We start from the raw sequence: 27,162 nt of genomic DNA on the forward strand, positions 1-27,162 counted from the left end.
TCTACCTTCCCCTTTTCACTCCAACTGCAGTGCTCTCTGCCTTTTTCTGTTTCTGTTCTCAGCCTAAAACACACCTATGAATCTTTCAAAACAGCCAATAGTAGCTCTTTGCTCTTGGCAGTAGGAGGAGTCCACACAGTGCAGACAGCCTCCCTGTTGCCATGACATCAGAGGCAATAGCAGTTTTCTGCTGAATTCCTGCACCTTGAAACCTTACACTCTCCCCCTGCCACAACTGGATGGGTTCCCATGTCCTCCTGTAAGACCAGTGTGGAAAGCACAATTGCTACCTAATAAAGCAAAGTCACCTTGATTAACTAGTTTGAACATATTTACTCATGCGCTCAAGAATTGTCAACCAATCAGCAATGACAGTCTTTGCAGAAATTTGGGTGTCAGGTCAAAACCGCGAAAGACAAAGGTGCGCGCCGACAACTGAGCGCAGCGCGGAGGCGCGCACCGAAGAAAATAAGTGTTTTTAGGGGCTCCGACGGGGTTGTGTGGGGGGGGAACCCCCCCACTTTACTTTATACAGATCGCGCCGCATTGTGGGGGCGTTGTGGGGGAAAAAGTTAAGTTTACAGTATAATGAGGGGGATTACAACCCCCCAAACCACCCACAACACCGCCACGATCTGTATTAAGTAAAGTGGGGGGGCTCCCCAACAAAAACCCCCGTCGGAGCCCCTAAAAACTGTCATTTTCTTCGGCGCGCACCTCTGTCTTGCGCTCAGTTGTCGGCGCGCGCCTTTGTCTTCCGCAGTTTTGTCTATGAACCGAAATTTGAATAGGCTGAATAGAAGGGGTACCCAATTCATCAAAAACAAGTTTTGTGACAGGCTTATGGGTCCTGTCTGACCTGCATACCAATACAGTATTATCAGTGTGCTGACCAGATGTGTCATCTGAAACAGCAGGCATACTGCTGTAACCCCCTTTCTTTTACCTGGATGCTGGGAAGGAACATAGTTATTTTATTTGTTGAGAACAAGAGCTGGGACCAACTTAACAGCTAGAGTCCTACAGCAAGCAAAATCCAAACTTTACTTCTTCTTGCACCAGGAAGAGGCACACTCAAACAGGGAACAGTTACTTTCTGAACATAGTCCAACTATGTACGGATAATCCCTATTCTACACTCCAAGATGTTATTTCTAATTTCCAACTCCAATTACAATGATCATAAGATAGGCTTTATCAGAAGCCAAACCTCTTAAACAAACTTTGAACTGGTCAGTTGGTTGGCTCTGAACCAAATGCAAAATCTACTAATCCATTTGCACTGGTCAGTTGGTGGGCTCTGGTCAAAAGACAAATCTCCTGCCCAAATCTAGTCCTTAAATCTCTTCTGGAATAAGGTCCCAAAATTAGGCCACCATCCGAGAAGACCAAGAGCTGGCTTGGCTTCTCTATAACTTTTACTTAGGCTCTGGAAACTATTAGAACTCATGTTCTGCGTTACTGGCAGTTTCAGAGGTGTCTGTCTGCACGTAGTCTGTGATTCCCATGAAAACTCAGGTGCATGGGCCCTTTTCAAACTCCCTAGGTCACATGTTCACACTATCTAGATCAGGGGTGCCCACACTTTTTTGGCTTGCGAGCTACTTTTAAAATGACCAAGTCAAAATGATCTATCAACAATAAAATTTTAAAAAACACAAAGCACACTGTATGCAGAGAAAATATTAATTATCATTTATATTCGGGGGGTTTTCAAAGAGGTCAAGGCAGATGACTTTAAAATATGCATTGTCACCTCAGTAACAACTATACAAAAATAGACAAATATACCCCCTCCCCTTTTACTAAATTGTGATAGCAGTTTTTAGCACAGGGAGCTGCGCTGAATGTCCCACGCTGCTCCCGACGCTCATAGGGCTCCCTGTGCTAAAAACCGCTATCGCGGTATAGTAAAAGGGGGCCATAGTGCAAAATATAGAGAACAGATATAAATTTGGACACATTTTGATCACTAAATTTAAAATAAAATCATTTTTCCTACCTTTGCTGTCTGGTGATTTCATAAGTCTCTGGTTGCACTTCCTTCTTTTGACTGTGCATCCAATCTTTCTTTCTGCCTCCTGTATGCTTCCTCTCCTCCACACCTCATTACATTCCCCAACCAACATCTCTCTCTGTCCCTCCATGAGTCCAACTTTTTCTTCCTCTCTCCCTGCCCCTCCCCTTTCTTTCTTTCTCTCTCTGCCCCCTTTCTTTCTGTCTCTCTCCCTGCTCCCATGCCACCGACACCGATTTAAACCTGCTTCACTGATGCCACAAAAGCCAGGCCCGTGCAAGCACCGGGCCCACAAGCCTCCCCCCCTCCAAGGTCAATTCTGACTTAAGAGAGGAAGTTCTGGGCCAGCCAGGGAGTGATTGGCTGGCCTGGAACTTCCTCTTCAACGTCAGAATTGATGTCCGGGGGGGGGGGGGGGAAGCTGTGGGCCCAGCGCTTGTACGCGCCTGGCCTGGCATCGGGGAAGCAGGGAGAACAGAACACAAAGGCAATACGAGTCTATCGCGGAGCACTGTGATCAACTCACATTGCCTTTGTGATATACTTTTGGGCACCCCTGATCTACATGTTACTAATTATCACCTATTGTTCTACACCAACTGCCAAACTGTGCAGTTCTAAACTAGGGCTGCCCTCCATAGACCAATACACAGCACTGATAATTTTAAAAACACTAATCTTGCACTTCTGAGAAATAGATGCACCCCTTAACTCCTCACTTCAGTGCATGCTATTTACCCACAGCTACACTCTCCCCCCCAGCACACAAATTAATCTCTTAAAGGGAATAATTTGGGGTATCTTCACCCTAAACTACTTTATGACTATTTTAAAATCAGTACCAGTTGAATGGAAAATATAGGCTGGAACTCTCAAATGCAAATGTCCTGGGTGGCCAGTCCATGGCATAGCATGAGAGATCAGCAGATGACAACCTGACACTCAAACTGATTTTAACACTCACATTGCATCTCCCTAATTTAGGAAAGACCCCTTTTTATTCACATCACACGGAGTTTACCGTGTTGTTACCAAACTTTCACATGTTATCAGTACCACAGATGGAAAACACCGTTACTCTTATAAGTGTTTCTGTAAGTTAGAGAAATGTACCTCCTGAAATGTAAAATTACTGGCTACAAGTCGTGAGAAATGTAATCTTTGAAAAAAAAGAATTGTAGTAGTTGTGATTTGCAAGCCACCATCCCAGTTGCTGCTGCAGTCATTACTGGTAAAAAAAAGAAAAAAAACATTTATGATTTAGCTGTATCCACATGTTACTGTTTTTACCTGTGGCTGCAGGTTGCAGATCATTGATTTTCTGCAGTGGTGCACTCACCCCCAGAAAGAAAAATACCCTTCAGCTGAATCAATTTCAAGCACACAAACAACATAGATCTTAGCTTTATTATAATACCTCACAACTTCCCTTTTGCTAAACACAACTGCAGAACAGAAACATGTTACGGTCACATTACAAACTAACTACAAAACTTCAGGGAACCTATAGAATGCAATTGTATGGTAGTGTACCCCATTAAGGGGACATGGTGCTAGTAATGCTTTTTTTAATCAAAACTCAGGATAAACAGTTAATATTCACTGTAAAGAGTTCTGCAAACAGTTCATAGGACCAGTAGCTCTCTAGGTGGTGTACCATTTGGGATCAAGCTTGTGGGTGCTGGCACCTCCCACAAGCAACTCTGTGATATAAAAGTAACGGGGTTTCTTCATGGGGCTGACTAGGTGTACTGCATTTTTAAAATGCAGTTCTCTCCCAGTCCTATTCCACCTTGCACCGTACTATTTCATGGTTCCGAGTGTATCCTTTGGGCCCTGGGCTAATGAACAAGCATCTACAGATCTCATCCCTCACCCAAATGTCTCGATAGGCATTTACTATGGCTATTACTGGGAGGGGCACATAGGGATGATTGAGCCCTCATACTTGGTAGCCCCGCTGCTTGATGTATTTGTTTGACTGGCTGGGTGCCAGCAGATGGCGTCGTGCTCCCTGACCAGGTTGTACCCAGGGGTCCTGTAAATAAATTTGAGGAATACTTGTGCTTAGAAGCCCTTTTTAGTGCTCCTTCACCTCCTCATGATTCACTTCCTTTCCACTCTGGCAGGTCGGACAGCTGGAGATTCAGTCCTAGCGGTCGCTCCAGTTCAGTCAGTTGTTCTCCCTCCAGATCAATCTCTCCCCAGGCATAGAATATATAAAAAAAGGTTGTCTAGCAACAGATGTCCTATTACTGGATCCTGTGGCAGCTGGACAGAAAAGTCTTGGACCATCTGCAGTACCTTTACCATTAGTTGTTGAGTGGGGGACCAGAAGTGTACCTGGCTCCGAAGCTGCAGAGATACCGGGACCACCTTGCATACCTGTCTGGACCAGGAAAAACCTAATGGAGATGATGGCGATGCCACACTGAACCGCTGGAAGCCCTCTGCAGCAATAGCGTAGAGAATGGAGAGTCAGATTCACTCTTTGACATCAGGCTGGGCTCTCACGTGGCAATCCTCTCCCTCACCCCTTGGGTATCGTTGTGGTGCCATCACTGGCCTCGGGGGACTGCTGTCTCTCCAAGTTGAGATTAGCAAGGCTTTCAGGCAGAGACATGGACTCCACTGCAGTACTGGCATCATACCAATCAATTCCTGATACCACTCCGCTGGAGCTTGACTAGCTCCACAGTTGAGGGGACTCCCTCTAGTTCTCCTTTGGATGAGAAACTAGCCTGATCTCTCTGCTACTACTTCTCGAGTCTCAAAGAAACTTTCCTCACACTTCTCGCTCTTCGGTACCAGGACATGGCAGTGCAGACACAATGAGAATCATATATGATCCATTAACGACCTCCCTCCAGCATGATGATGATATTCCCTTTCAAGTTGTAAACTTGTTCCTCCATCTCAAGGTCTCTGTTTGGGCGCTATTTATGTAACCCCCCCTTTCTTTTACCCAGATGTGGGGAAGGGGGGTACACAAAGTTATTTTATTTGTTGAAGACCAGAGCTGGGACCAACTTAACAGCTAGAGTTCCACAGCAAGCAAGCACCACTCTTCTCACTACTTGAATAATGCAGACTACACCAGGATATAAAGTCCAAAACCAAAATCCATACTTTACTTCTTCTTGAAACCAGGAAGCTGCACAATTGAAAAGGGAACAGTTGCTTTCAGAACACAATCCAATTATGTACAGATTTCTCCCTCTCCTTTGCTACAAGATGTTATTTCCAATTTCTAACTCCAATTACAGTGATCATAAGGTGGGCTCTGACTAGCAGAAGGCAAACCTCTTAAACATACTTTGCATTGGTCAGTTGGTGGGTTTTGACCAAAAGATAAAATCTACTAATTCAATTGCACTGAATGAAAGAAATCTCCCACCCAAATCTAGTCCTTAAAACTCTTCTGGAGTGAGGTCACAAACTGAGACCATCTTCCAGAAAGACCAAGAGCTGGCTTGGTTCCTCTATGGCTTTTACTTAGGCTTCTGGAAAACTGTTATGGGTTCCTGGCAGTTTCAGAGGTGCCTGCTTGCTGGCACGTAATCTGTGTATGAGCCCTTTTCAAACTGCCTAGGTCACAAGTTCATACTCTCTAGATATTACCAATTATCACCTATTGTTCTACTCCAACTGCCAAACTGTGTAGTTCTAAGCTAGTGCTACCCACCATATACCAATACACAGCACTGATAATTTTAAAACACTAAACCTGCAGTTCTGAAAATAGATACACCCCTTAATTCCTCACTTCAGTGCATACTATTTGCCCAAGACTACATTTTCATTGTCAGCTGTGCTCGTATTTTCTTCAGTTACATCACTTAAAGGTAGTGGAGCATTAAATGTCTGCCAAAATTCCCTTATAAGGACTGTTATCAACTGTGAAACCGCTACCATGAGTCTTGCAAAATCAAGAGGTTTGGAGGGAGGTTGGCCTCATGTGAAGAATACATTTTGTAGAACTGCATGGAACTATCCCGTTTGGAATGATTCTCCAAACAATAATGGGATGTGAAGGTGTGGATTGAGGACTAAGGTGGCTGCTTTACAGATGTCCTCAATGGGAGTGAAACGCAGTTGAGCTACTAAAATCATCATTGCTCAAACTTTATGAATAGTGACATGGCCTTAAAGTGTCAGCCCAGCCCGAGCATAGCTAAAAGAGATACGGTTTGTCAGTCATGTGGAGATGGTTTCTTGGCGACAGGAGTTCTAAGTCTGTTAGGATCGAATGACAGTAACCGCTGAGTGAAAGTTCTGTGAGGTTTGGTGCAATCCAACTAATAAAGGAAGAGCATGTTTACAGTCCAAGGTGTGGATTGCTGCTTCACCAGGGTAAGAATGTGGCCTTGAAAATAAAACAGATAGCACAATGGATTGATTTAGATTACATTTTGAGACGACTTCTTGGGAGGAATTTTGGATAAATATGAAGAACCACCTATCGTGGTAGAACATTATATAAGGTGAATCTGATAAAAGCACTTGAAGTTCACTGACCCAGCATGCAGATGTAATAGCTTACAGGAAGACCACTTTCCAAGTGAGATGTTTAAGTGATGAAGTGGAGAGTGGTTCAAATGGAGACTTCATCAGAGCAGAAAGTATAACATTAATATCCCAAGCTACTAGAGGAGGCTTGAATGGTGCTTTGTGTGATGGAGCCTTTCATAAATCTGGCAACTAAAAGATGTACAGATAATGGCTTTTTTTTCCTAGAGGTGTATGAAAAGCACTAATAGCGCTGAGATGAACTCTTGACTGAAGCTGTTTTGAGGCTGGAGTTAGAAAGGTGTAGAACAGTGTTCTTCAACCTTTTGATATCTATGGACCGGCGGAAATAAAAATTATTTTGTGGACTGGCGGTTGAAGAACACTGGGCTAAGTCATGGGCCAGACCCCTCCCCCATAATAGTACTAATTGTAACACCATTTTTTCCATTCATTTTTCATATATACACATACACACAAACACACACAATATAATCTTATTAACACTACATTATGGTTAATCACAAAATTAAACTACACAAAGCGCACTTTATGCTTCTCAACATTCATTCCTACCAGAACACATATAACCCCTATGAAAATATGCGACCACAAACTAAAAGTACTAATATACACAAATGAAACCCTAAAATGCAAGACTCTGCATGAAGTACAACCTCAGAGAAAAAGAAACAAATGCATTTCTTCCTAACAGTGCAAAATACATACAGCAGATGTAAATTCTCAAAATTAACACAATTCAATCACTAAATTTAAAATTAAAATCATTCCCCCTCCTTTTGTTGTCTCCCTCCATGCTGTGCCTTACCTTCTGGCCTGCTCCCGACTGGCCGTTTTATGCCGCCCCCAGTGTTATCTTTGGGCCGGCTCCCTCTTCCTCACCTTCCTGCACCTCACCTTCCTCGTGCATCCCACGCCTCATCTGGAAGCCTTTCCTCTAATGTTGCGACATCAGAGAGAAGGCTTCCGGTTCAGGTACAGGACGCGCTGCCCGCGGCTTTGTGCACTGCGGCAGTGAGGAAGAGGGAGCTGGCCCGAAGATTATGCCACATTGATCGCACCGCGGACTGGCGGTTGAAGAACACTGTCTCGGGCCCAATGCACATGCCGGCCCTGTGGACTGGAAGGAAACTTCTGCGGACTAGTGGTTGAAGAACACTGGTGTAGAAGATAGTCAAGGACCGAAGGGAATAGAAAAATGATTGGATCCAGATTGTGAATAATGACAGCAGCACTGTGTGGAAGGCTTTCTAGAGGCTTCAACAGTTGCTGACACTGGTGCAGATAGTGCAAAAGCATCTATTTGTTGGGAGAGAGATACCATGCTATAAAAGCTAATGAACGCAGATTGGGATGGAGAGCCTTTGTTTTGCATTAGCAAGATTGGAAAGAGTTGAAGAAACTATGGTTGATTTGGCCATTGAGGTGCTATGAGAATCATGGTGGCCTGTTCTTGGCAAAGTTTAAGTAGAGTCTTCCAGACTAGAGGGGGAGGGGGGGGAAGAGAGAGAGAGGCATAAAGAAACTTGCCTTGCCAGTCAAGGAAAAAGGCATCCGACTATGCAATTGGGAATGTAGTCTGGAACAGAAAAGCAAAAGTTTGTGGTTGTGTGGGGAAGCAAAAAAATCCACTTCTGGGGTTCTCCAATTCTTGAATATCTGACCTCTAATAGTTGAGTGACAACTCATGAGATTGTAGAAGGCAGAAGTCTGCTCAACTTGTCTGCTAAGATATTCTGATTCCCTGCCATGTAGACTGCTTTCAGGAAAATGTTGTGCAGAATTCCTTAGGACCAAATTTGAAATGCTGTATCACCTGTTTGTTCACACAGCATATGGCTACTTAATTGTCTGTTCAAATGAGTACTACTTGATTGAGAAGGCGATTTTGGAACATGTATAGAGCATTGTGGATTGCTCGCTCCTAGAGGTTAATGTGAAGAGTTCTTTTGAGGACTCCAGGTTCCCCTTGGGTAAGGAGGCCATCGAGGTAGGCTCCCCAGCCGAGCATGGAAGCATTGGTTGCTAATATCTTCTGATGTGGTGGAGTATGGAATAGGAGGCCTCTGGAGAGGCTGGCTGGTGATAACCACCACTGAAGGGATTTTTGAAGTGTTGTCACCTGTAAGTGTTGGGATAGTAGTCCAGTGGCTTGAGAGTTCATAGGGGTTCCCTGAGATGGAGATGGGCAAACATAGTCACGTGTACTGTGGAGGCGCAGCATTTGGCCTGAAGTGACTCATTGAAGAGAGAAGACTGTCTGGCAGATATGAATGAGAGTATCAAGTCTCTGTTGAGGGAGGCAGGACCGAGCCTGAATCATGTGTAGAAGCAACTCAATGAACTCTAGAGTTTGAGTGAGTTGCAAATGGGATCTCTCATAGTTGAGTGCAAATCTGAGAAACTCCAGAAGACGAACTGTTGCAATCATGGCCTGATGAGCTTGATAAGGTGTGGGGGCCTTGATTAACCAGTCATGCAGGTAGCAGAATATGTGGAAACCATATTGAACAAAGAAGTGCAGCTACTACTATTAAGCACTTCATGAACACTCTGATTGTTGAAGCTAGGCCAAATGGGAGCAGCTTACATTGGTAGTGGCATGCTCTCACTCGAAAGTGGAGATTCTTGTGGGGCAGGGAGGCTTGAAAAATGATTGTAAGCCTCCTTGAAGTCTTAGAGACCAGAGCCAGTTATTTTTCTCTAAATGAGGTGAGCATGATCCCAAGGAGGCCATGCAAAACTTCTCCTTTACTAAGTATATGTTGAGAGCCCCGAGATCTAGAATTGGACAAAGACCTCCAGTCTATTTCGGTATGAGGAAGCATTTGGAGTAGAGGAACTTGTTCTATGGAACTGAGCTGGAGGAGGGCTGAGAGCTTTTGGCAAAGGAGGGTCTGCTGCTGGGAGCTGAAGAAAAACACTTTTGGAGGATGGTTCAGAGGTATTTTTTGTAAACAAAGAGCATAGCCCTGACTCACCACCTGAAAAACACAATGTTTCGATATTATAATGGACATCATTGTTGACAGAGGGTGAGACAACCACTGATGGGTAAAGTTGGGAGGAAAAGTTAAGAAATGCTGACCATGTTCTCTAGAATGGAGTCAAAAGGACTGCTGCTATTTTGACTGAGGCTTTGTGGAAGTCTTTTGTTATCTTTGCTGCTTTGGTCACTTCTGATTTGTTGGGTAAGCATTATTAGAAGATTGGCAGTATCTCTGCTTAGAATAGTATGAGGAGCACTTGGAGGTGTTAGAATATCTCCTGGGCGCCTGAGACTGAGTTGATTTAATGGAAGACAAGGTGGTCATGTAGTCAGTATGGCTTTTAATTTATTGTGTGGCCTCTTCTATACGATCCCTGAACAAATCATTTCCTATACAGAACTGGGGCCTAGATGTGAGATTCTGAGCCATGCTTGCCTGCTAAAGACAACAGAGATTGCCAAGGTATGAGAGGTAATATCAAACGCATCAAAGGTAGAATGCACCATGTATTTTCTGGTCTCTAGGAGATCACTCATTAAATGTAGATAAGAATTGAGATGTTCAGGTGGTATATATTGGTCATAAATATTTTCTGGACGAGAGATTTCATGTAAAATGTAATGTAAAAACTGTAGTTTAAAATTCTATTAGCAGCATGGAACACTCTGTATCCAAACTTATCCAGCATCCTGCTCTCTCTTCCTGGGGAAATGCTGGCATAAGTTCTAGTACTGTTGGCTTTTTTCAAGGTGGTTTCTACTACCAAGGACTGGTGCTGTAACTGAGGCCAGTCAAAGCTTGGGCAAGACTGGATACGGCAGAGTGTTCAATGTGTGTGGAGCCACTGGGACAGAGAATGGAGATTCCCAGATTTTTAAAAATACAGCCCATTTCATATGGTTATGTAGAGGGACCTTTATGCAGTTCTTGGGCCACTCCTTGTAGTAGAGTGTCTCCATAAGCTCTGCTTTAGGTTCTATCTCAGACTCCATACTTATTGGGAGTGCCTGTTCCATCTGTCTTATGAATTTTGTGAATGAAAAACCTTCTGGCAAGGTGGTGGTAGAGATGGATCTGAAGGTATACCATAAGACTAATCTGCTGACCTCTCTGGATAACCACTTTCCAGTGGAGATTGATAAATCAGAGTCATACTCCTCGATGCAAGGCCTCATAGACCGACACCGACAGAGTGAGTGCAAAGGACAGCATCGATGTAAACATGTTAAGTAACCTGAGAGGAGCTTGAACTGGATGCTTGATGTCAGTGTCCGAGAACGATGCTTCAAAGGAGTCTTAGGGCAGTGCTAGAACTGGGTTGAGGATGGATGTGTTAATACAGGAGTTGACACAGAGTGCAACTGCAGCATCCCTGCTAGCTCTTGCAACAACATTTGAAGCTATTCTTGCAGTTACGGCTTCGGTATCAATACTGACAAGGCTACATTAGACACTGGCTAAATTGGGTATCAACAGGTTGGGGACCTCGATGTCGAGGTACGCCTCAGAAAAAACACCAACTGCAAAGATGGAGATCTGGCATCGGTGTGTCGACACTTAGCATGCGTTGATGGTGAAGATGCTTGGGAGATTCCCCTGATGATGGTTGCATTGACAAAGACGTGGAATGAATTGTCGATGCCTTTGGTGCTGGTGTCAATCGATGTTAGTGACCAGGCATAGTCAATGTACGTGAAGTTGAACCGAAAAGCTTCTCAAATTGACCTTGAGCGACCTCTTCTGCATAAAATCAGAGGGTGCAGGAAATATCCTGATGATCAGGACCTAGGCACAGACACACCAGTTATGCGGATCCTTGCCTAAAATGGTCTTGTGGCATTGAGCACCCCTCTTGAAGCCGCTAGGAGCCTTGGACATTGAAAGAAAAACAGCCACCTCAAGTCAAAGGACTCTATGATCAGGGGAAGTTGAATAGATGGTACACCGAAAAAAGGTTGACGCTCCTGGCCTGAAAATAGGTTGAAAAGAGCCCGAAGGCCCAAAAACAAAAATATGGTTAATAAAAATGTATTTAATTTTATTTTTTTTTACTGAAAATAAAATGAAAGAAATACGACAAAAAGGAAGTATTTAAAAAAAAGAACAGAAAGGCACAAAAATATCACGAGTTTGACATGATTAGAGAGACTAAGGAACAGCTTCTCAGCTCCACAGAAAACTGATGGTCACACAAGCTGACATTGGGCAGGAAGGCACCAGCATGCATGTGATATGGGCGGTCTTAAAGTTTTAAAGTGACAGTACACTTTTTGATTGTGTGTGCTGGGTTCCATGGATGATATCACCCACATGTGAGAATATATTTCCTGCTTTGCCCTTGAATAATTTCTTTTTCTTATTGTAGTATTATAAACTGCTTAATACATTTATCATAGCGGTATATCAAGGACAATAAATCCAATCCAATTTCACTGATAACCAGTTAAGTACTTGCTCCACGCAAGCACTGTTGTCAGACTACCTTGGCACTAACCAGACAGCACAGGATGCTCTCCTGCCTGGTTTAAATGCTTTAAAATCTGACGGGATTGTTATTAGCTAGTACATTACCCATGCTGTAGGCAGCTCCACCATAACAGGAAACATCTAAGAACACATCAACAATTTCTGCCAAAAGTTAGCTCTGAATTCCCTTTCACCCAATCTATGGTACTTCCTCCCCCTCTCCCTCAGTCGCACACAAATACAGCAGAACAGCTTTAGAAATGCGTTATTCTTGGACCTGGAAAAGATAACAGTCTCATGGGAAAGTCTCATAGCTTTTTATGCTGCATAACATCAACTGAATTAGCCAAGCTGTTTGAGAACTTATTCTAAATGGCTTTCAGATGGCAATTGATTTGGATATCAATATACCCAACCCCCCAAAAAAAACAAACAAAAAAAACCAACCGATAGTATTTCTGCAGAGACCGTCTTATAGAACGTCTTTACTTAACTTGCTTCAAACTACCATTCCACTACTACTGCAAGCGGTAATCATTCAAAATCAAAATATGACTTTTGCACCCTTAGCCTGAAATCTACCATATGTGGCTGATCTTATTTAGCTTGTCCACAGAGAAAGTAATGTTTATCTGTAATAGGGGTTTCTCCATGGACAAGCAGGATGAGTCAGCCACACACTGGTGACCTCATCTGAAAAAAACATGGATGCATTAGCTTTGCCGGCAAGGTCTTTTAAGGCATTTGCAACCCCTCTCATTGGTATGCCTGCCTATTTCCACCTCAGTCTATCTAACTTGCCAAATGGACAGATCTTCCTGCTCTCCTATTTAAAACCTTTGATTTTTTTTCATCCTAATGATTTCTCTGTTTCTCTGGACCACCTCACTTGTCTTGCTCCAGCCTTAGATATTCGACTTCACCTACCGCTGCAACCTGAGACCCTCTGCTTCCAGCCACAAACCTTTCTTGGTCTAGGGAAGTAGGGCAAAACTAAAAAATATCTCTCCTCCTGTTCTCCTGACTCAGGCTGTGATCACAGCCAGCACAATCCCTTCCACCTCTCAATGTCAAAGTCATCCAAGCTCTAAAATGTCAGAGGAGCCACTAGAACTAAGGCAAAACATTTATGCACATACATAAAGTCTTCCAGACTTGTAGGCTCAGAGAGCACATCCAAACTAGTGCTACTGTAGAAACATCACCCATTTTTGGTTGTCAGCGCCTGCTGTCCACAAAGAAACCCTGTTACAAAGTAAGCAACTTTTCCACTGAACATTATTTAATGAAGACATGTGGCAAACAAGAAAGTTTAAAAAAGTAACCAAGTGTGAAAATATAGGAGTCCCAACCTCTGAAAGAAGTGCAACACCTGTGGTGTGCAGTGCCACAAAAACAAGAGTGCACATGAAGAATGTGACCACTGGTTATGTGAGTGCATACACCTATACACCTGGAGTGACATGTATGTGCAAAGCTGTGTACCAGGCAGGAGTCTGTACTGGAAGCTCTAACAGGGCCATATAAGTAGAGATGAGGTGACAGGCAGGCAGTACCCAAGCAGGAAGGCAGAGAGAAGAAAAGAAATGCAGACCTTCCAGATTACGCTGGATACTCTCAGAAACTTTTAATGTATCTGAAATAGAAAAATTACCAGCACACCAACAAAAAAAAAAAAAAAGGAAAAAAAAAGTCAACAAGTTATTCTGATCTAGCCTGGACCTTACCACCATACCACCATTGTTTTGGATTCATTAGATCACCTTCATTAGGATGTGCAGTAATGAGTGAGGCCCATGGAGTACCCAGTCTATATCAAGGAATAGGGAAGATGAGCCAGGGAAGGGAGTGAAGAAAAGATGAAAAGGAGGAAGCAGAAAACTAGAAGGCATCAGGGGCTGGGAGGAAGGGAGAAGAGACAGGGGAAGGGAAGGTCTAGCCAAAGAATGGCTGGGGCAGGTATGTGGGATTGGAAAGCAGGGGCAGGAGGGTGTGGTTGAAGGATGCTGGGACAGGTCACTGAGCTGTGTGCGCATGTCAGCTGGAGATGGAGAGGGAATACCCTATGGTTGGGTAATGGCAGACAAGGCTGCATCTGTGTTTGGGTTGGTGGAGTACGAGAAGCAAATATTGTATGTATAGTCGGGTGGGGGGAGGAAAGAATGAATAAGCTGAAACAAGTAATTGGGGCCACATGTATGTTTTGAGTTGGAACAAGCAGCGAGTGAAGCTGGAGATGTGGCTGGGCAGGACAAGAAATTTGTAGGCAAAATTTGGGTGGAGGCAGCAAGATCTTGCAGGTATAGTTGGAGTTGGGTGGGGGGGGTGCAAGTGGTACATCCTTGGAGAAGGAGGGAGATAAAGAAGGAGGCAGACAGAGAAGCAGGATCCTGCAAAAATGAGAGGCGGGATAGATGAGATGGGTAACTAATTGTGTCCATACCAGGATGGGGTGACCGAGTTGTGATTATATTGTGGGGGAACGTAAGCATTGCCATACTGGGAGAGAGTGAAGGTCCATCAAACCCGGTATCCTTTTCCTAGCAAATGCAGACATGACTGGGGTTGGGGGAGGGGAGAGAGATAAATAGGACAACTGACTAGGCTGTGTCCATGTCTCAGGGAGGGTGTGGATGGAGAAGCAGGATTCTGCAGGTGTGATGGGTGGGAATGGAGCAGGAAGACTGTGTGCACATCTGGGTAGGAGATAAGATCCTGTGAGTGTGGTAAGAAGATGGAAGGGCAAGTGATCAGCTATGTGCACATCTCAGGGAGGGCGAGGGGAGGGAGTACAGGGCAGGAGTAAATATATAGTAGTGCAATGGACAGTGCAGAACTTCCATTACCTGGTCTTCCTGCTGCAGGTGGTAGCACTGAATCATCTGCAAATATGGCAGCTGCTGCCAAGCGGCAGGATATGTAAAACAAAGGATAAGCTTTGGTAACAGAAAATCACTGATGCGCCTGCAAGCTACACACAAGAGTCTGCTTCTGTGTTCTGAAGGGCTCAGATTCCCTCCTGTGCCCTGCCCCACTTGCTTCATTCCCACTGTCACTGTTGTAAAGACTCTCATGGGGCTGCTCTAGGGTTTAGAAGGGTCCTTACCTGTCCGTCTGGCAGGTGATGGTGCAGGATCTGGGAATGCGGCTGCTGATGCGGGGCCAGGATGTGCATAAAGGGAGCTGGAGGGTAACCAGCTGCCGTGGCTGGGTTCATGGGGCCACCAGTGCCGAGCGCTGAAGGCAGACTAAAGGAGGCTGCTGGGGTTCCAGTGTGAAATCCTTGCTTTTCAAAGGACTGGACAGAGAAAGCAAGAGAAAAATGCTTACCGGTCGATGATCCTTGAACTGTTAGGGAAGCATCATACATGTAGCCCCTTCCCCACGCAGGCAAATTCTAAACTAAAGAAACATACCTGAGTTTTGGAGTAAACTGAACCCGAGATGTCTGGCACTCCTGTGTTACTAGATGTAACTGAAACACCTGGGGGAGAGGAGGGAGGGAAGACACCATAACCAAAACAGAAGGCAACAACAAGGCAGGAGGTGAAGTAACCTAGTGGTTAGAGCACTGCACTGACAACCAGGGAAGCTTGGTTCAAATCCCACTGTTGTTCCTTGTGACCTTGGGCCAAGTCACTTAAACCTCCATTGCTTAAGGTACAAATCTTAGATTGTAAGCTCTTTTGGGATAGGGGAATCCCCAAGGCATAAAACATGTAATAAACTCCAGAGGAGGAGGAGGAGGAGTTAGAGCCCCCCTCCCCCCAAGACAGCAGTCCTTGGGCCCCAGCCCTCCACCCAGGCAGGATCAGTATGCTTCAATTCTTTCCCTCCCAGGCAAGGTGCACATGTGGCACTCCTTGACCACCACCTCCTCCTCTCTCCACATAGGCAAGGTCCTCTTAGAACTCCTCTCCCTTGTGCTTCCTGGGCAGGGTCCAGGAACACTTGGTGTATTATCAGCCCCCTTTCCAGTGCTTATTTGATTGTGCTGTACAGCCAGGCATCTCTCCATTATTTCTTTCAAAGACACTGAAGTTTGAACACAGCAATAGGCCTAAGGGTAAGTAAAGGACATGACTTCCACTTCAAAAAAACGTCTGTGGAAGAAATCCCCCTTCTCCAGTCAACAGATTATACAGCAATGGCAGTGGCTGCCTCCTAACACCATGCACACTCTTAGAAGACAGAACGAAGCAGAAAGGCAGTGCTGTGAGAGGGAGAGGAGATACATGAAGGAGAAGCAGAGGAGTGCCTGATCCGGACACAGCAGCAGCAAGCTTATTCTGAGCGGAAGCAGCCCCACTATATCCACCCTTACCGGGCCCCTGGCTCAAGTCCTCATAGCCTGCAAACAGACACACAGCCGTAGCCCTGAGCTTCAGACAGACAAACAAACTTGTCCTCTTCCCCTTCATCTGGATAGTAGGGTCACGGAAGACAAGAAAAACCAGTCACAAGCATTGCCACCAGTCACTATAGTGTAATGGGGCACTAACCAAACAAGCGCCTTTGGGGGGTCTCTAATCCAAGAGGCATCTGACCCACTCTTAGAATGTGCACGCTGAGCCCTCCCTTACAGCCGCCGCCACCACCACAACCTCTCACTCCTAAGAGCTGCATCAACCGTTTCTTTGCACGAGCAGAGAGAGGGGGAGTTTTATCTTGCAAAGGTAAGAATATCCACATCCGACAGCTCCTGGAGCCAAACATCACACTGCATGGTCTGCCGCCAGCAATTTCCACAAATCTATTTTTCTGTACTGTGGAGACGCCTCCTCCAATATAATGAGTAATGCTGCAATGCCACATCAGAACTTGAAATAAATTTATATTACAAAGAAGCAAAGCAAGCGCTGTTTTTCCTAAGCCATTAACAAGAGGATTGCTATCACGCTGCTGCTGTGGAATTCTAGATGTATCTGTCGCCTGCTGCTGCTGCGGGGCCTGGCAGGAGGGAAAGCACATGGCACAAGGAAAGGACAGGGACAGAGGGAAAAGGTGGAGCAAAGAGAGAAGTGCAAGGACACTAACCTTACCTTCTCACTGGATAAGGTTAACACTGCCAACGTCCCATATTCCCTCGGAGAGCACCTTCCCCTCTAACAAACCCACTTACTACAAGTCAGTATAAGAAAGGGATGTTAAGAGTCCTGGTGATGGAAGTGTGGGTGTGAGGTGGAAGGGTTTCCTCTTACCACTGCTGTATCCATGAGAGCCGTATGCGCCAGCTTGCTGAAAAGGGGTCGCGGATGTATTTACACTCACGCTCACACCATGCTGCTTGGAAGAGGTAGGAGCAACCTGGATAAAAGAGGGACAGTGTCTCAGCCTCAGCAGCTCCCGAATCCTGCAGCACTTTGTGTCATCTTTATAACCTCAGTGAAATGCATGCAGTGATATCAATGGACCCCCCCAAAAAACCTCATTTACTATTGGGGGAAATCCATGGAGAGACACCCTCCCTCCCTTTCTGTTTGAAACTTAAAAGCAAAACATTAAAAAAAAACAAAAACCTTCAGACAGACAACTCCCCTCCCTGTCCTATGAAATGCAGAACCCCTTCCATCCCTATACCAGAAATGCTTAGTTGTGGTGGGCAATGTTGAGAAGAGACAAGATATTTTGGCATTACAGTCTAGTTTATGATTGTTAGTTTGCTTTGTATCTGTTGTATGTGTTTTAGGTTTAATTTTATTTTTGGAGGTGATTTTGACAGACGACAGCTGAGGGGTTTGATTGATAGGATTAAGGTTTTGTCTCTTTCTTGCTTTAAGTTTTACTAATCAGTTTTGTAATCCACTTTATACCCTACTACTGAGGTATAAACAGACTATAAACTCCAAATTAAACCAAGAAACAGAAAACCCTTTAATCCTCTTCCAAGAGACTGCCAATATTTATGATGAAAAAAATTTGCATAAATTTGAAGCAAACTTCTTCCAAGACTAGTGTTTATACTGTCCTGCAGGGGGCAGCCTCTTGCTGTTAAAGCAACTTTTCCCCTTCCAGATCTGCAGAGGCTTTAACAGGACCAAGTTGCCTGCTTGCTGATGATGAGCTTGTGCTGAACATTTAAGGGAACAGTAGGTGCTCCTCAAGGAACCCTGCTCTTCTTTCCTCCTGGGTTCGGTAGAGAATGATCCGGCTGGAAGGTCCACGGTTTGTTGCATCTAGGGAGATCTGACCCCTTCCCTTTCCATGATCACTGCTTAGAACAGAGTTTATCCAAAATGGTGCAGATATCCTTCCTCAATGTTGTACTTGCCCTCAAGTAAGTATCACATGATATGGACACCAGGCATGGGGGAGGGGAGGGGTTTACTCCTTTCCTATCACCTTAGGAGTCCTGTGAAATGCTGTAAACACAATGTGCTGGATAAGATCAGCTATTAGCCCCATTGACATTAGGGAGGTTGGCATCTGTCTAGGATAGAATACCATCACCCAACCATTTATGAAGTAAACTTTCTATGCAAGACCTCTATATTCTTTGTACTGTATATGTAATTCAACCTCTCTTGTACACCACTTTTAGCTCTGACATAATATTCTCAAGCAATCCCCCACCCCCTTCCCAGGCAACATTGTCCAGTGACAGCAGCTTTAAGATTACTTGGGTATTTGTTTATAATTTTTTTTATTGAATCTTATATTTACAAGCATGTAAAAAACAAACATTTTACAACAAGTGAACAGCAGAGAGGAGCAGCTCTTCAGAACACGTGCTATCAATATGAAAGACCGTGGCCAGAAGTTTCTCAAAGGGTACAGAGAGCACAGCTTCGCCCCCTTCCCAGCAGCAGACATGGGACTTAGAAGGGGGCCCCCCTGCTAGTCCCCTTAACATTCAGTCGATAGCAGCTTGAAGTAGGAATCGTGCGATAGCAACCATCATCTGCCTCACATGAATGTTTTTAATGGGAGCAGTTGCAAAACGTTAACGCCCAGTCAATGCACAGAGTGATGAAAATCCTTGAAAAACAGGGCCCAGCGTGGTGACTGTCACTCCTGTAGCTCTCCCAACCCAACCACCCATGCCAAAGGCCCTTCAAACATTAATACTTTTGGAAATGGAGACTCACAGGGAACACAGCGGGCCCATACTGGAAGGTGCTGGGGAGCCCTGGTACCCCTGTGTAGTATGGCAGGCTGGTGTAACTGTAGCCAGGAGGCAGAGCCGGATTAAGGAATGTCTGTTGCGTGGTATGGTGCGTCTGGGTCTGGTTTGGTTGAGGCTGTGCCAGTGTGGTTGCAGGAGCAGGAGAGGAAGCATCACCTCGGCCAAATTTTGCAAGGTCACCTAAATGGGAAGACAAGAGTAAAAAGCTGCTATTACACAGGAGCACATTCAGATCAACCTGTTGAAGGGTGGGGGAAGAGCCTTTTTTTCTCTCTGATGTTTATAGCAAATTCACACTTCCAGATCTAATTAGTGTCTCCCTGAATTTCTTGAGCTATAAGAACCCCTGTAAATGTGAAATCTAAGAATGAACCATCTCCCTGCAGGTTATACTGAAAATGGAATAAATGTCCTTCACTGCTTCTTGAACAGTAGCATAGAAGAAACTCTTCCCTATTCATAAATATGAAGCTAGAAGCAGTCTAGAGACAAGGAACACAATAGCTACAGTGGCAAATGAATCAGTAAGAAAAGGATTTCTCCTCTGCAGGGCTAGTTTATGTAAGATATAGCCCTAGGAATCAGTACCTTTAAGGCACTGAAGACCTGCAAAAGCTGGAAAAAGTTACCTGCTAATAAGAGAAGAGCAGATGTGAAAAACACACTGTAGAGATATGAAAACAATTTTTTTCAGAGAACCCAAAACAGTTCTACCAGGAAGTGGGTAAGAGCATTAACAATGAAAACTATCAACTAAAGCTGAAACAATCATTTTGGAGAAACTTATATATGGACCCTGTAGAGCACAACATGAATTATCGGTTCCATTGTTTCAACCTGTTGTTCCCAATAATTGCATTGGCTGTACTTATTGTAAGCTGCTTTGGGGGGCATTAGAGCTAATAAATGTATTGGATTAGATTCGAATGGCTGCCCTGCATATGAGATAATTTAGAAAAAGCAAACATCAAAATTAAGATATGAACTGAAGTAGCATACTACTACTACTACTACTACTATTTATCACATATATAGCTCTGAAAGGCTTACGCAGCACTGTAACAGAGTTGAAAAGCAGGTTAGAGAGCCCCGGCCTCAGCCCCAGTTAAGTGATCACTATTTGATCAAACCGTTCACATCACTCCACCAAGATCTGGAAGGCTGCAAAAAGATATTATGTACTTACCCTGGTAAGCTCTTTTCCAGTAGATAGGTGAGACATTCTAGACAAGTCATGGGCAACTCCGGTCCTCAAGAGCCAGAATCCAATCGGGTTTTCATGATTTCCCCAATGAATATGCATGAGATCTATTTGCATGCACTGCTTTCAATCCATATTCATTGGGGAAATCCTGAAAACCCGATTGGATTCTGGCCCTCGAGGACTGGAGTTACCCACCCCTGTTCTAGATAGTAGGGTTATTTCCCTTTAGTCGCATAGTTGCGGAAAAAATCCACTCCAGATTTTTCACTCTGTCTCTATAGTACTTCACTGATCAGTTTAGTGCCCAAGAACCGAATATACATGAAGTAGAGGCACCTGTAGCAACAGGCTCAAACCAACTGTTCTGCTCAAGAATTCAACCAACAGTAAAGTGAAATGTCAACACCGGCTTCAAAGAAACTGAGAAACCACTCCCCAATAAATGGAACATATATATATATAAATAATTTCCGGCCCACAAGGGCTGATAGGAATCCAAGAAACGGCTTGGAGAAGCATCAACAGATTGAAAATTGTAAGCAGGCACAGTATCTACTAGGCGGGACTCTAGAATGTCTCGCCTATCTACTGGAAAAGAGCTTACCAGTTCAATAGGATCATAAGAACATAAGAACATAAGAAGCGCCATCTCCGGATCAGACCTTCGGTCCATCAAGTCCGGCGATCCGCACACGCGGAGGCCCTGCTAGGTATACACCTGGCTTATTTTATAGCCAACCATATCTTTATATGCCTCTTTCAAGGAGATATGCATCTAGTTTGCTTTTGAAGCCTAGGACTGTCGATTCCGCAATAATCTCCCCTGGGAGAGTATTCCAGATGTCAACCACTCTCTGTGTGAAGCAGAACTTCCTGATATTAGTCCTGAACTTGCCCCCCCTTAGCTTCATTTCATGTCCTCTTGTCCGTGTCAAATTGGACAATGTAAATAGTTTTTTCTGCTCTAATTTGTCGATTCCTTTCAGTATTTTGAAGGTTTCGATCATATCCCCACGCAGTCTCCTTTTCTCAAGGGAGAACAATCCCAGTGTTTTAAGTCGATCCTCATATTCCAGTTTCTCCATACCCTTCACTAGTTTAGTTGCTCGTCTCTGCACCCTCTCCAGCAGTTTTATATCCTTCTTTAAGTAGGGAGACCAATGTTGGACGCAGTATTCCAAGTGGGGTCTGACCATTGCCCTATAAAGCGGCATTATAACTTTCTCCGATCTACTCGAGATTCCTTTCTTTATCATGCCCAACATTCTATTTGCCTTATTTGCCGCTGCCGCGCATTGTGCCGACGGCTTCAGGGTCCTATCTATCAGTACACCCAGATCCCTTTCTTGTTCACTTTTTCCCAGAGTTGCACCTGACATTCTGTACTCGTATTCCTTATTTTTACTGCCTAAATGCATTACCTTGCATTTCTCCACGTTGAACTTCATCTGCCATTTCTCCGCCCATTTTTCTAACCGACACAAGTCGCTCTGGAGTTCCTCACTGTCCTCCTGCGATCTGATTGCCCGGCAGAGTTTTGTGTCGTCTGCAAACTTGATGATCTCACTGGATGTTCCGTTTTCCAGGTCATTGATATAAATATTAAAAAGGATCGGCCCAAGTACCGAGCCTTGGGGTACACCACTAGTCACTTTCTCCCAGTCGGAGAACTTCCCATTTATGCCCACTCTCTGCTTCCTGTTTTCCAGCCATTTGCCTATCCATCTTTGTATATCTCCCTCTATGCCATGGCTTTGTAGTTTCCTAAGAAGTCTTTTGTGTGGAACTTTGTCAAATGCTTTCTGGAAGTCCAAGTATATTATGTCCACCGGCTTTCCACTATCAATTTGCTCGTTCACGGTCTCAAAGAATTGGAGTAAATTCGTCAAACACGATTTCCCTTTCCTGAATCCATGTTGACTGGGTTTCATCAAGTCATGTGTGTCCAAGTGCTGAACTATGCTATCCTTGATCAGTGATTCAATCATCTTGCCGGGGACAGATGTAAGACTCACAGGTCTATAGTTGCCCGGTTCTCCTCTCGAAAAGTTGAGGAGATGTTCTATGTGGCTGAGTACGCTGTAAGTAATAAGCCAAAGCTCGTTTAAAGTCCAAAGTATGAAGAGCCGTTTCTTCAGGATGAGAATGAGGCTTAGGAAAGAACATTGGAAGCATAATGTAATGATTGAGATAGAATTCAGTGACTACTTTTGGAAGGAACTTCGGATGAGTGCAAAGCACTATCTTGTCATGATGGAACACTGAAAAAGGCGGGTTTGCCACTAGCACTTGAAGTTCACTTACTCTGTGAGCAGAGGTAAGGGATATGAGAAAATCCACTTTCCAAGTGAGGTATGTAAGATGAGTCAGAGAAGGAGGAGGCAGCTTCATAAGTCTAGAGAGAACAAATTAGAAATCCCAAACTACTGGAGGTGGTTTGACATTGAAAAGTCCTTTCATGAATCTGGACACAAGAGGATGAGCAGTGAGATGTTTACCATCAACTGATAGCACTGGGATGACCCCTAATCGAAGTGGTCTTGAGTTCTGAATTGATTAAATGTACAAGATAATCCAATACTGAAGATATAGAAGTGTATTTAACATCATGATAATGAAGAATACACCAGGTGGAAAACTGTGTCCATTTCCACTGGTAACATTGCTGCGAGAGAATTTTGTTCCCCTTGAACGTATACCGTGAGCAATCACCCAGTTCCAAATTTTCTGGGCCTCTTGACAAAGGAGAGAGCCCATGCCTCCTTGCTTATTTATGTAATACATTGCCATCTGATTGTCCGTGCGGATTAGAAGGACATTGTTGGTCACAATGTGTTGAAATGCTTTGAGAGTACTGAAGATTGTTCTGAGTTCCAAGAGATTGATATGGAACGCTGGTCCTGGGTAGACCAGTGACCTTGAGTACGAAGACCGCCAGATGAGCCCCGAAGCGTAAGGTGGACAAGTCTGTGGTCAGAAGTTTCTGATGTAACAAAAACCCATTGGAAAGATTGAAAGAGTTCATCCCCCATTGCAGAGATTGTCAAAATAAAGATGGGTCTGTAATGTATTGAGACAGTGGATCGAGAGGTTGAGACCACTGAGATGCGAGAATCTATTGAAACATCCTGAGATGAAGTCTCACAAATGGAATAACATGCATCGTGGAAGCTATGTGACCCAGGAGAACCATCAGTTAGCTGGTTGAGATTGATGGAAGATGAAAAGTCTGATTGCAAAACTGAATCAAATTTTGTTGCCTTTGTTGAGGGAGAAACGCTCTGTAATAAATGGTGGCTAGCAGAGCTCCTATAAATCTCAGATTTTGAGAGGGTTGAAGTTGAGATTTGGGAAAAATGATTTTGAATCCAAACTGCTGAAAAAAGAGAATTCTCAACCGAGTCACTGCCATAACCCATTACAAGGTTGGATCATTGATCAGCCAGTTGTCCAGACAGGGAAACAACTGGACACCCTAACACCTGGAGACCCTGAGCCCACAACGGTGTTGCCACTAGAAGCAGGCACTTAATGAATACTCTGGAAGAGGATGCAAAGCCAAAGGGCAGAACTCTATTGATAATGGTGCTGCGCTACCTGAAATCTGAGGAATTTCCTGAAGATTGGATACACTGGAATACGAGTATAAGCTTCTTTCAGATCTAGAGAACATAGTCAGTCATTGCGATCTAAGAGGGAATATAAAGTTGCCAGGGACAACATATGAAACTTCTCCTACATTAGAAACTTATTCAGTTCTGCAATAGTTGTTCCAAGCCCTGTGTTATCCACCTTGTGAGGAGGACAGATATTGAGCCTGAAGATCATTTTGTACTGAAAACTGCAATTTATCTTCCAGTAGCAGTTCCATGAATGGCAGTAATTGATTGGCATATGTGACTGGACAAGCTACTGAAAGGTTCAATGGATGTAACACAGGAAGTCTGGGTAGGAGGCTTCTTTATTTAGACTGTTCAACAATATTTGAAGGATCACTTTACTGGGTCTCTTCATCAGTAGCAACTTTAATGTGTAAATAAATACTTAATCTCCATCCCCCAAAAATCTTATTCAGGCCCCTGAGGTCTAAAATTGGACATAGACCTCCTGTCTCCTTTGTGATGAGGAAAAAAACAGGAGTAAAATATCTGATTCTTCTGCAGAGGTGGAAACTTCTCTATTGCTTTGAGAAGAAGAAAAGATGTCCGCTGAGGGATGAAAGAAGACTCTTGGAGGATGATCTAGAGGCATAGTGATGAAGCTAAGAGAGCCTCCTTCTCAATTTTTTTTTTTTTTTTCCAGAGGATGTATTGGCTTCCTCCTTCCCTATAGCCATTCTCAAACCTCCAGGCCTTTCAGAATCAAAAAGGAGATGGAATAAAAAGTGTTGTTGTGAATGTTCATTAAGGAATAGGTGTAGGGGAAAAAATGTGAACTAAATGGATGCCTTCTGGAATGTACTGTATAAACATTGATGGAACAGTGGAAGACATCATTCAAGAAAAAAACCTGGTTGATCCTGGTTCTGAGATTGCAGGAATGTAACTTACAGGCTCTATACCCCTGTTAGATTCCGCCATCTCTTTTTATAATTGTATCGAAGCAACAGGAAAAGAGTCACCTTACAGGCTCTATACCCCATGGTGGAATTCTGAAGCAGTCTCAACTCAAATGATGTATGCCAGTGCTTGCTGAAAACCATGTGGAGGAATCTAACTTTACAGACTCTACACCCATGTTAGATTCACCTGTAGAGCATGGATAAGCAGATTCAGCCCAAAACATTCTAGGCAGGGCAAAGGATTGAAAGATATAATGAAATTCCTGTAGATGCTGAAAAGGAGGGTATCCATCAAAAGAAGACAATTTCCAAACAAGATGCTCCACATAGCAGGAGATATAGAAATTGCAATTTAGTACTCTGTTCACCAACATGGAATTTTGGTACAAGTGACATCCAAATGTGCCTTTAGTGTGTCGTTCATACCCTGGCATAGACTCTTGATTGGGTAGGTTTTTTAATTTTTTAAGTCAACTCTACCCCTAGTGACTGGTATTTTATACATAGTCAAATTTTCTGGAAGCCCCTGTAATGGTGAGGGGTGTTTCCTAGTTCTTATGAAGAGTCTCTTTGAGAAGTTCTTTAGGAGGCTGATCATAATCTAAGGCCTCCAAGTATTCAGCACTGTAAATAGAATTAACTTCTAGCAAGACTAGTAGCTTCCTTCCCAATCACCTAATAAATTTAGTAAAAGAAAGTCTTTCTGTAGGAGATTTAGCCGTTGATGGAAAGTTGTGTGGAGACTTTTTTCCAAAGGAGTGTCATAACCTTCTGTTGTAGACTCAGACAAGTCCTCAGATGAATTAGACTAAGTCAAGAGTCATATGAAGGCCTTGGGGAAGAAATGCATCGAGAAAATTGATGCTTACTCCGAGTCCGGTACCAGTCCGATGACGGGGAAGAGGTATGATGTGAAGCTGTTTTTCTCGTCAAAGAGCATGAGGGAGTGATGTTTTCTCTTTGAAGCATGTGAAGAGGAACAATGCTTATTGGACTGGGAACATTGAGATGAAGAGAAGGAGGACGATGTCTTGAACTGGATCGCAGCCTCAATGAAAAAACTGGACTGATGGTGAGATGATCGATACCTGGGCGTGGAAGGACAATGTCGCTCTAGAGAGCCAGCTGCGGTACCATAGGACCTGGTAGCTGTGTGATTAGGCTGGGCCGGTACCGAGGGAGTTGATGTAAACAGCTCGCCAGCTATACCAGACAAACCAGATGTCACTGCTCTGCAATATCTATTTACACTCCCCCCCCCAAAAAAAAAAGGAAAGGAAAAAAAGAACAAAATTGTCATTTAGCATTCTTGAGAAAAGACGGATTTCACATCAAGTAACAACACTGGATGGGTACTGTGGCAGTCTGAAGGGACTAAAAGAAAGAAAATTAGCAGTTAAGCCCTAATTTTTCCTTCTTTAGCACTTTCCAGACCAGCACGGAAAAATGAGACATCACAGGTGGGACCCCCAAAGGGCTGCCACAAGAACTCACTCGCCAAAAACATCATCCTGATGCGCATGAATGTCCACCCAATAGTGACGCACAAAAGATCGCAGAGAAGACCAAACTGCAGCTTACAGATATCCACTGGGAGCAGGTCCAGGACACCGCTTGACCCCTTGTGGAATGAGCCTCGAGAAACTCTGGAACTGGCTTCTTCTGAAGAAGGTATGTCAAAGCAATAGCCTCCTTGAACCATCACACAATCAAAGTCTTAAAGGCACCTTCCCTATTATATCTGCCCGCTAGGAAAACAAAAAAAATCTGACTTTTGAAACTCCAGAGTCCCTTTCATGTAAACGTGAAGGAGCATGTGAACATCCAATTTATGTAAATGCCTCTGCTCCAAAGTACTCTCCCAACTACCCACAACTGGAAGGGCAACTGTCTGATTCACATGAAAGGGGGAAGCAACTTTAGGCAGGAAGGCAGGAACAAGCCCATCGCACCACACGTTCCCTTGTTAATTCCAAGAAGGGAACTCTACAAGAAAACGTTTGCAATTCTAACATGGCTTGCAGAAATAATGGTTACCAAAAATACCACCTTCAAACTAAGGTCTTTCAGTGTTCAGGAACTCTGAGGCTCAAAAGGAGGACAAATCAGCAACGAAAGGACCAGATTGAGATCCCAGGCTAGAACTGAAGGGCAAACGGGAGGTCGGATCAACTTCGCATCTCTCAAGAAACAGATCACGTCAGGAAGAGATAAAAACCACCAATCGAACAAAGGTTCCCAAAGGAAGGCAAGGCCGCCACTTAAACC

General features: G+C 44.1%; 1 protein-coding gene across 8 annotated transcripts in view; it reads right to left on the reverse strand.

Annotated features, from left to right (window-relative positions):
- UBAP2L (ubiquitin associated protein 2 like) overlaps positions 1-27,162 on the reverse strand; it is a 209,072-nt gene that overhangs the window by 28,936 nt on the left and 152,974 nt on the right. For 2 of the 8 annotated variants that reach the window (XM_033923051.1, XM_033923047.1), the window contains exons 24-28: positions 19,092-19,309; positions 17,205-17,310; positions 15,420-15,487; positions 15,110-15,301; positions 14,850-14,900 (exon numbers count right to left, since the gene is read on the reverse strand). In XM_033923051.1, the coding sequence (XP_033778942.1) occupies positions 14,850-14,900; positions 15,110-15,301; positions 15,420-15,487; positions 17,205-17,310; positions 19,092-19,309 (635 nt within the window). Of the gene's footprint in view, positions 1-3,130; positions 3,246-13,597; positions 13,640-14,849; positions 14,904-15,109; positions 15,302-15,419; positions 15,488-17,204; positions 17,311-19,091; positions 19,310-27,162 lie in introns of all 8 variants that reach the window. The other 6 variants (XM_033923050.1, XM_033923046.1, XR_004537187.1 and 3 more) reach the window with 5 other exon arrangements.

Source organism: Geotrypetes seraphini, chromosome 16, assembly GCF_902459505.1.
Source record: "Geotrypetes seraphini chromosome 16, aGeoSer1.1, whole genome shotgun sequence".
In the NCBI taxonomy this organism is placed as follows: Eukaryota; Metazoa; Chordata; class Amphibia; order Gymnophiona; family Dermophiidae; genus Geotrypetes; species Geotrypetes seraphini.